The 10,552-nt window shown below is 36.7% G+C and overlaps 1 protein-coding gene across 5 annotated transcripts in view; it reads left to right on the forward strand.

The window, feature by feature from the left end:
• Positions 1-9,811, forward strand: part of LOC137021397 (E3 ubiquitin-protein ligase TRIM62-like) — a 55,690-nt gene extending 45,879 nt beyond the window's left edge. Inside the window, exons 4-8 of one of the 5 annotated variants that reach the window (XR_010895312.1) lie at positions 1,690-1,946; positions 2,070-2,114; positions 3,433-3,548; positions 7,511-8,835; positions 8,911-9,811. Coding sequence is in view for 2 of the 5 variants with exons in the window: in XM_067387760.1 (XP_067243861.1) it covers positions 1,690-1,946; positions 2,070-2,114; positions 3,433-3,548; positions 7,511-8,061 (969 nt within the window). In the remaining 3 variants the exon portion in view is untranslated. Of the gene's footprint in view, positions 1-1,689; positions 1,947-2,069; positions 2,115-3,432; positions 3,549-7,510 lie in introns of all 5 variants that reach the window. The other 4 variants (XR_010895314.1, XR_010895313.1, XM_067387760.1 and 1 more) reach the window with 4 other exon arrangements.
• Positions 9,812-10,552: the final 741 nt, after the last annotated feature.

The following is a 10,552-nucleotide window of genomic DNA, read 5'->3' on the forward strand; positions in this document are numbered from 1 at the left end:
ATGAGCTCATTAAAGTAATCCTTGTGACTCCAGTGGTTTAATCTCAAATTTATGAAGTGACGCGAGTGCTTTGTTTGCGCAAAAACACATAATTTACCTTTTTTTTTTTACAAAATAATATTATCCAACTTCGGTCTTGATTCAGCACAACATGCATGTGCCGTGGCGCTCCCCCTACTTGAGTGCAGATCAATATTTTCTTAAATAAAGTGGTAAATTATGTTTTTGTGTGTGTTTAAACAAAGCACTCACGTCGATTCATAAAATTGAGGTTAAACCACTGGAGACACATGGATTACTTTAATGATGTCTTTACTACCGTTCTTGACCTTGAATGTGGTAGTTGCGTTGCTCCCAATGGAAAGACAGAAAGATCTTGAATTTCATTAAAAATATCTTTTTAAGTTCTGAAGATGAACAAAGGGCTTATGGGTTTAGAACAACATGAGGGTGAGTGATTAATGACAGAATTTTTTTTATTTTCTTGGTGAACTATCCCTTTAATGCTTGCACAAAGTTGCTTAAAAATGGTAAATATTTTAATAAAAACTGTTGACACAGAATGTACTCTACTGTAGGCAAATGAACTGCCAGCTTGTTCCAATTATGTAAATAAATCTTTTGATGACAAGTTTTTGTAATCATGAGATCAGAATGAAACCGTAATTTTGTGCTTGTCAAAAAAAAACACATTTTTAAGTATAGAAATGAATACTTTTATTCACCAAGGCTGCATTTTTTTTTAATCAAATATGGTTTAAAAACTAATAAATATGTTGATGAATATCAATGCATCAATGTTTTTATGAGGATTCTTTGAACAAAGTTCAAGCAAAGTCCCTTTAAGACAAGTCATTTCACTCGGCGGCCATCTTTGTAACACCTCTTGGGCATCCTGGGCATCATGCAATCTCTTTGAATGGGGAAACATCAAATTCTCCAAAACTGTTCGCCATTAAATGTTACGATTAAATTTCATATTTGAAATCACCAATGAAATCTAACATCAACCGGCTCATAAATTTAGTTTCTAAACGCTCGAATCATGACAAAAAAAAATGTATTTTTCAGGCTGGATCAAGCTAATGTGCATGCGGGACCTAAATGCTTTTCGGAGGCGCGTCTGACTGTTTCTATAGAAACCAGTGATTCTAATGGCCGCTGAAAAACGCGAGGACTTTACCAGTCGGCGATTGGCTCTTATTTAGAAGGAGGGACTTATTCCGCCATATTGTGCGTTACACTTTCTCCCATTCAAAACAATACGAGTGACACGTCTTATTATTATTCTATAGTCTTTGGTTCAAGTGAACTAAAGAAATTTGAAATAGAATGTTTTTGTTACATTACAAAATGTCACATTATGTCTTTACTGTCACTTTTGATCAATTTCATAAATTCTTGCTAAATAAATGTATTAATTTCTTTAAAAAAAGCCCAAACTTTTGAACTGTAGTGTATATATCTTCAGATAAATTTATTAGAGAAACTTTCAGCCATTATGAAGATTTTCTCATGCACCCATTTGCCCTAGAGTAAATGCTTGTTTAAAAACAAACATGCTTGATTGACATCTCAATTAGTGTATGCACAGTGCGTAGTGAAGGGTTGTTATTTGAAATGGCTTGTACTATTTTAACTGAACAAAGTATAGCCTAACAAGTCTTAACATTCTTCTCTACTTTATAGTCATCAGCAAAGAGCCTTCGTGCCACAATCGGCGAAGCATTCGAGCGACTGCACCGCTTCCTGCGTGAGCGACAGAAGAGCATGCTGGAGGAACTGGAGGCGGACACGGCGCGTACGCTCTCTGATATTGAGCACAAGATCCAGCGCTACAGCCAACAGCTCCGTGACGTCAAGGAAGGGATCCAGATCCTTCAGGAGCGACTCAGTGAGACCAGCCGTCACGAATTCTTGGAAGGAATAGCCCTGACGTCGGACAGGTACTAAGGATGCGGTGTGGCTCGGAGATGAGTGGATGAGCGTATGTTGAGGGTGTTTTGTGTGGTAGTTTGAGATTCTCTGGTCTAAAACGTTTTGTCTTTTTTCTTGTAACTGCTGGTCAGGGAGCAAGTGATTCGTGGAGGGTATTGCTGGTGGAAGCTACCAAGGCAAGTCAGGTTATTTGACTTATGTATGTGACCATTGCCCTTTGCTATATGTCACAGGCACCCAGTCAGAAAAGAGACAGACTAGGTTAAGGTTAGTTAGGGGGTAGAGGGATCATTGTTGCACTAAATATTTAAGTTTTAAAGGATTAGTTCACTTCAGAATTCAAATTTCCTGATAATTTACTCTCCCCCATGCCATCCAAGATGATTGTCTTTCTTTCTTCAGTCAAAAGAAATTAAGGTTTTTGAGGAAAACATTCCAGGATTACTAGGGTTCAACGGGTTGAAGGTCCAAATCGTAGTTTTAGTGCAGCTTCAAAGAGCTCTACATGATCCCAGACGAGGAATAAGGGTCTTATCTAGTGAAACGATCGGTCATTTTCTTAAAAAAAAAAAATGTATATACTTTTTAACCACAAATGCTTGTCTTGCACTAGCTCAGTGATGCGCCATGCATTAAGTAATCATGCGTGATGTAGAAGTAGACATTTTCTCCAACTTCAAATTCGTCCGATGTTGTTGTTTTAGCTTTTTTTTTTTTGTAAAGGCCGTTTGACTTAGTCTTTGCACATTTGCTTTGTAAACACTTGCTCTGTACTTCCGCCTACGTCACGCATGACCTTTACAACGTGATTATGTAATGCGTGGCACATCAAGATGAGCATTTGTGGTTAAAAGGTATATAGATTTATTTTTTTTAGAAAATTACAAATCGTTTCGCTAGATAAGACTCTTATTCCTCGTCTGGGATCATGTAGAGCTCTTTGAAGCTGCACTGAAACTGACATTTGGACCTTCAACCTGTTGTTCCCTGTTGAAGTCCACTATATGGAGAAAAATCCTGGAATGTTTTCCTCAAAAACCTTCATTCCTGTTTGACTGAAGAAAGAAAGACATAAACTTCTTGGATGACCTGGGGGTGAGTAAATTATCAGAAAATGTTAATACTGAAGTGAACTAATCCTTTAAGCCATTCTAAAAGAGAACCGCATTTCTGAATGGATGTGTATCAGTCGTTGTTTTTGGTAATGATGAGAGGGGAATGAGTTAGCCATATGGGAAAGGAATAGCATGATTAATGTTAGGGTTGAACTAATGAAAGTGATCTGCAGTGTTGCCCAGATTGACCTCATTCCCAACAGTGAATTTGAGCTGTTTGACTTTGCAGAGCCGGCACAGCTATGTAGAAAACAGTACGATTCGAAAATGAATGTTTGGAAACAGGATCTAGCCTTTGAGGAAGAATCGGTTGCTTGGGTTTTGGTGGGTTGCCAGTGTTGAATTTGAATAATGCAGTTGTTGTCCTGTGTCTCCACAGAATAAAGGGAAAGATCCATGAAACAAACCTCACCTATGAAGACTTTCCAACTTCAAAATACATGGGGCCCCTACAATACACAATCTGGAAGTCTCTTTTTCTGGATATATCGCCAGGTAATACTACATAACTAAAGTTTTAAATAGTGGTATTGTACATACTATGTGTCATTATTGAGAAAATGACAAGCATCCCTCCAGAAGGAAGTTTTTTTGTTTTTGTTTTTTTAATAAAAAAAATTTGCACTGTTCTGAATGCTTATGCCTGGAATTTAACCAGACGAGAATTCTATAATTTGCACAAAAATACTAGATCAAGGTTTCCCTAACAGGGTTAATGAGATTCCCTTGTGAATCCTGTTTGGTAAACCTTGATCTAGGATGTGTGCTTGTGTTTAACAAATACTTCCCAGCATCTCAATGCTAACATTATCATGTGCTTATATTCCAGGCATAAGCATTCAGCACAGTGAAAATGAAATTTTACGGCATTTGCCAAGGCAAGCGCGACATTACTGTCACACGTATTTAAGGTTCAGCCAAGCGCACACTTCAGGACTGAAGTGTTGCCCTTTCTATTGAGTGCAGACACTAATTTCAATCTTATTTGCTGTCATGTTGGAGCTCATTTTACATCACTAATTGTAGACTAGGTGGGTCAAGATTATGGTCGCTTGATTTCATACGAGAAACGTTTAAATTTGAACAGGGCAATTAGTTTGTCTCGTATGCACTTGGCTTGACAAATTTGAACAAAGCCAGCACTGTTCGTGCTATAGGCATGAATGAATACCTCAAATTGTGCAGCTTATCAACGAGAGGTATATTTTACTTTTCTAAGAGTTAAGACCATTGTTATATAACTTATTTATGTACTGTTTAATATAGTTTTTTATTCTGTATTTTGATTTTGCTTTTATATATATATATATATATATATATATATATATATATATATATATATATATATATATATATATATATATATATATATATATATAATTTTTTTTTTGTGTGTGTGTGTGTAATTTTGCTGTTTGTCATTTTTAGTAATTTTTCTTTTTTTAAATATTACTTTTTTATTATTTATTTTATTATTTATTTTTCTGTTATTTTAGTTTAGTTTAGTTTAGTTATTTCAGTTATTTGCCAAGGCAACATTTCTAATTTCCGATATAATTATTTATAATATATATATATAATATAATATAATTTTTTTTTTTTTCATTTAATATTATTTTTATTTTATTTAAACCAAATAGCAACAACCTAGCATTGTGGCAGCGAGATTCAAGCACTACTCACATTTTGTTTAGAAAGTAATTGCATCCAATTATTAATCTCCTTGAATAGCCTGTTGTTATTTGTGCATTTGTAGTACATTAACATAGTAATCATGTCCAGAGATCTAACACTTATCATTATGTATTTGTTAGTGCATCAAATTAGAGATGATCTAATTAACATAAACACAACCTGCATGTTTACAGCCCTGTGAATGAGATAATATGCGTCTGATTGAGCTCTGTACGAGTGGCCCATTTTAATAGCTGCGACGAGAAGCACTGAAGGCCTCCACCATCTGCATTCCCTCTCAGTACCCACCTGAGGCAGAGCATTATTTAAAATAACACCGCAGGGAATATCTCGCTCTCTCAATCAATATCAGCGTCTTTTACACCGTCAGAAATAGGCAAGGGCCGACACGCAGCCTGTCACATGAAACAAATCCAGTTCAAATCCTTCCTTCCACACTGCTGCACTCACCAACCTTTTATTCTGTACTGGCGTGGCTTTTTTAAATTTTTTTATTTCCAATATCCTTATTTGTTTTACCTACCATTCTGAATCCAAAGCCTGTTTCTGGTGCTTGTTTTGTTTGCGTGACTCAGAGAGAGAGAGAGAGAGAGGAGAGGCAGAGATGGATCGAAAGCAAGGCGACCAGAGGTTAAATTATTTATAGGTTACCTGAAGCGCAAACTGCCAATGTCAAAGAGTGGAAATGTCGACATCCTATCCTCTGGACTGGCTTCTGGCTCTGCCATTTGTGGCGAAGGTTTTAAATAGCCAAGATGAAAATATTTTGCAAATTTCACTCTTGGTCTCTGGCAGGCATGCCTATCTATGGACCGCAGGAAAACAAGCCAGCATTGTTTCACTGAGCCTAATTTCTTATGAACCCTAAATATGCACATACAGAATTTTTTCAGTGCAAAAGAATGCATAACATGCCTGATAAGTGATTGCTTCAGATAAGCATTCTTTACCCAAGATTAATTTTCTCCCAATATTTCCTCATGTTTCATAATCTTGATGTATAGTTCATCATAGCTCAACTTTCCAGGATTGCATCTTGGCGTCCTGCATATCGTAATGTGTTGCAACTGCTTGGCTCGGGTTTCTTTTTCAGGTCCAAGCTAGTTTGGACTCTTTTCGTTAAGTGGCATGTGTCCATTGTTTTTGTCTGTGTGCAGGAAGCTTGATCTTTTTCCAGGGTTTGCTCTTCTCTCAGTCCATTCCTTTGGCACACTTGCCCGCCATTGAACCCACAGCAAGCTGGCACCATAATGGGCACTGCAGACTGTCTGCTGCAGGCGTCACTAGCCAGGCAGAGGTTGATGGATGGGGGTTTATTTATCCTTCTTCAACAAAGTACTCAATGTCTGGCAAAAGCGCTAAAACACTGGCCAGTACTGCAAACCTTTTTCAGCTTTGATCATGCCCTGAAAGTGCTTTCACACAAAGGAGCGTACGCTTAAAATGACCTGACGATAATGAATTAGAGTGAGTGTGTTTGTGTTTCAGAGGAGTATTATTCCACCAGCTCAGGTAGTGATTGTGTCAGCGCTTTTGATTGACAAGAATGACCTCCCAGACCAGCCATTTCCAGCTGCTCATTTAGCCTTTTTGAACCTTTTCTCTTTGATAAGTATGGAAGAGAGAGAAAAGGAAACGATGAAGAGGTGGAACGGGATGCGCTTACCGCTAAACCACAGCTGTGCTTTTTTTACGGATGACCACATGGATGCCAAAGTCTTGCACATCTTTCTGTACTCCTAGGAAAATGATCAGGTCAATACATAAAAGACCAATAACAGAAGAGTGATTTGATTGTGAAGGAACAATTGATGACTTGATGATGAATTATTGAAAACTTAATTCACACCAAAGCAAGTAATCCAGACATGATTGTGGAGTGCATGCTTGCCGTAGGTATTAAAGGCATATAAAATAAAAAATATATAAAAAAGAGTTCTGTTTTAAATAAATGCTGTTATTTATTTGTAAACTTTTTTTATTCATCAAATAATCATGAAAAAGTATCACAGGTTATACAAAAAAATACTAAGATCATATTACTGATCATAAATCAGCATATTAGAATGATTTCTGAAGGATCATGTGACACTGAAGACTGGAGTAATGATGCTGAAAATTCAGCTTTGCATCATAGAAATAAATTACATTTTAAAGTATATTAAAATAGAAAACCATTATTTTAAATTGTAATAATATTTCACAATATTAAAGTTTTTTTCTGTATTTTTGATCAAATAAATGCAGTCTTGATGAGCATAAGGGACAAAAACATTAAAAATAGTAAAATGTCCAAACTTTTAAACTGGTGTATGTATGCATGCATGTATGTATGTATGTATTTTTATTTATATTTATTTGTTTTTATATATTTATTTTTGTTTATTTAGATTTATTTTTGCTTATTTAGATTTTATATATTTTTTTAAAATTTACTCATTTATATATTCAGCTTCTGTTTTTTTTTATTCCTAGATTTATTTTAGATAATAAAATAAAATGTTTATAATAAAATATTAATTTATTTTAGATAATAAAATAATTTATTTTTTTATTTAGATTTTTGTTTTTTAAAATGTACTCATTTATATATTTATTTTTGTTTTTTGTTAGATTATTTTATTCATTTTTATCTTATATTTTGAGTATATTTTTATTTATATATTATTTATTTATTTTAATGTATGTTTACCTACTGTAACATAACTTAACAAGCTTCTTGGATGCACTGATTTTCATTTCCTCTATCCTTCTGTTCCCAGTGCCTGCTGCTTTAACCATGGACCCCATCACTGCTCACCAGCGGCTCATATTGTCGGACGACTGCACCATCGTTGCGTACGGGAACCTGCACCCACAGCCCCTTCAGGATTCGCCGCGCCGCTTCGACGTCGAGGTGTCAGTGCTGGGCGCCGAGGGCTTCTCCGGGGGCGTCCACTATTGGGAAGTGATGGTGTCCGAGAAAACCCAGTGGATGATCGGCGTGGCCAATGAGACGGTGAACCGCAAGGGCAGCATTCAGATTCAACCCAGCCGAGGCTTCTACTGCATCGTCATGCACGACGGTAACCAATACAGCGCTTGCACCGAGCCCTGGACGCGCCTCAACGTAAAGAGCAAGCTCGAGAAAGTGGGCGTCTACTTGGACTACCCCAAAGGTTTGCTGGTTTTCTACAACGCCGACGACATGTCCTGGCTCTACACCTACAGAGAGAAGTTTCTAGCCAAACTTTTTCCATACTTCAGCCCCGGTCAAAGTCATGCTAACGGAAAAAATGTGCAGCCCTTGCGAATTAACACAGTGCGTTTATAGATACTGAGTCAGCAGAGAAGTTTCGGGGATAAAAAGCAGAAACTGAAAAAAGTAGGGTGTATAAAAATTTCTTTCAGCTTACCTTGGGGCGCTCGGTGGGTAGCCGACATGGAACTGAATGAAGCGATCTGACTGATGGATTGTGACGTAAGGCTCTGAGAGCGCCTGGAGTTGGTAAATAAAATGGAAAGCCTTGCACTTTTCTGAGAGGTGCCTATGGGCGTTTTGTACATTTTACTGTTGCTGGTCATTTGTAATCTTGCCATGGCCGGCCTGCTTGCCCAAGATTTCCCAGCTGCTTGTACACAATACCCCGACTTATGTTCCCTCAGCCCCTGCAGGGTCCAAACGCTCCTTTCATGGCTCTAGTCGGGGGGAAAAAAGAGCTTATCTGTTGTGCAGACAGAAATAAGAAATGTGTTGCCTGTTTCGTTTTGTGCAATTGGCTTTGGCGTGTTTGTGGAGTGTGTCAGGCCGCTACTCAACACTGAGGTAGTGCTGTACCAACTTATTGCTTTATTTTATTTTTCAATAACTGCATGAACGGCGAGTGGAATATCGTGTTCCTCAGGTCATGCTTATTCACGACGGTGACGGTGTTTGACCCCCGGCCTTGTGTGTGAGTGATTGTGTATGTGTTCTTATTCCCTTTTAGTCGAGATTCAGGGCAGAGGGCTCAAATGCAGAGGGGCGCATCTGCTGCTATCAAAAAAAGGGACTTTGCGCATTTGTACATATCGCAGGACAGCTTTGGCTTTGCTATATCAGTGAAAAGTGCGTCACCCGCGCCTTCCTTTTCCTTTTAGCTTGGTGTCGCTTTTATTTATTCATCCTGTGCTTACTTTCTAGAACATTCCAGTGTTTGGGGTCCCGGGACATCTCATTAGGATGGCCGAACTGTGATAAAAAGAGGATGCTGAGTCATCTGTCAGCTTTATCGCATCAAATCAGGTGATAATCGTGCGAGATGGTGAAAGACATTTCCATTTTCAAGAAACTGCATTCGTTGCTCTTCAGAAAAGTGTTGAAATAGCTGTATTTTTCCTTATGAGTCTAAATTAATTTCCTGTGTAAACAAGCACCTGATCCAATTTCAATGCCTTTTTTAAAAAAAATAAATAAATATATATAGGAATTTTTACAGTGCATATATATAGTTTTAAATGGAATCACTACACACTCTCAGAATGCACTTGTAAATTTTCCTTGATTGTTCAGATGTGGCCACTGTTACAATTTGGTGCATTGATGTTCTCCAAGACTGATCCTTGAGTTGTAATACAACCTTTTTTCTCCATGAATTCGTGTCATTGGAGCAATACACCCGGTTGAAATAAATTCCACTGATCTTACCTGAAATGACGGACAGGTTAGGAATCTATTCCATGTTTTATTCTGTACTTCACTCCTGTTTGGTTATGATGTTAACTGTGTGTTCTGTCATTTTTGGTGTTAAAGGATAAAGGCGTTGGACATATATGACCGAGACCTCAATGGGGTCAGTGTTACACAAGGTTGTTGTGTTATGAGGCAGTCCGATGATGATTATTATTATTGTTAGGTGATGGTGATGGGTTCTTTTAAGATATATAGTTATATATTACTGAGGATTGTTGTTGTTGTTTGTTGTTGATGATGATGATGATTTGTGTGTTTGGATGAAAGCTGCTTTACACCCATCATTGTCTAAATGCATTCTGCTGAGCTCTTGAAGCTGGAGGTTCATGGGAAAATGTTTTAATGTTCAATTAAAAAAAAATGGTAAATCCAAAAGCATTTCTGACTCTTCATTACTTTTGAAAGACTTTTGGTCCAAAACTAACTCCACGAGTGCCAAAACAAAGTTGCTAGCTGGAGAAAATGTCAGTGAGTGTTATTCAAGGATTATTTCGCCTTCAGGGATTTAACTAGTAGGAAGCAATTTTTGTTTGTTTGTTTAAATTATTCTCCAGAACTGTGGAGACACATTTTGGCCGTTAAACCACACAAACATACATATGTGAACTGGAGCAGTGTTATTTTAGTAATATTCATATACTTCTTTATTAATTATTAATATTTAGAATTTTATTTTTTTGTCATTTTATGTGCTTGTCATTTTTATTAGTTTTTTTTATGTTTATATTTAGCTTTAATTTATTATTAGTGCTGTCAAATCGATAGATAGATCTACTTTTAGTCATTTTAGTACTTAAACTTAGTTTAATTCAGTTAGTTGCCAAGCCAACATTTCTAATTTTCATGTTTTTCATATATATATATAATTTTATTATAATTGTTTTTCCAGTTACTGATTTTTAATAGTTTAACAGTAACAGCTACGAAGGGCCAAATTACTCCAAATTAAATAAATGGTGAAATATATATTAAAAAAAAATAAACAGCACTGATGTGGAGCAAAATTGTTGATTCAAATGACATTTCACAGAAATACTGGCTAGTGTATCGAACGTATCGAATGTCAATTTTAATGATTATTTTATTTCAAGTA

The sequence above is a fragment of the Chanodichthys erythropterus genome, chromosome 6, assembly GCF_024489055.1.
Source record: "Chanodichthys erythropterus isolate Z2021 chromosome 6, ASM2448905v1, whole genome shotgun sequence".
NCBI lineage: Eukaryota > Metazoa > Chordata > Actinopteri > Cypriniformes > Xenocyprididae > Chanodichthys > Chanodichthys erythropterus.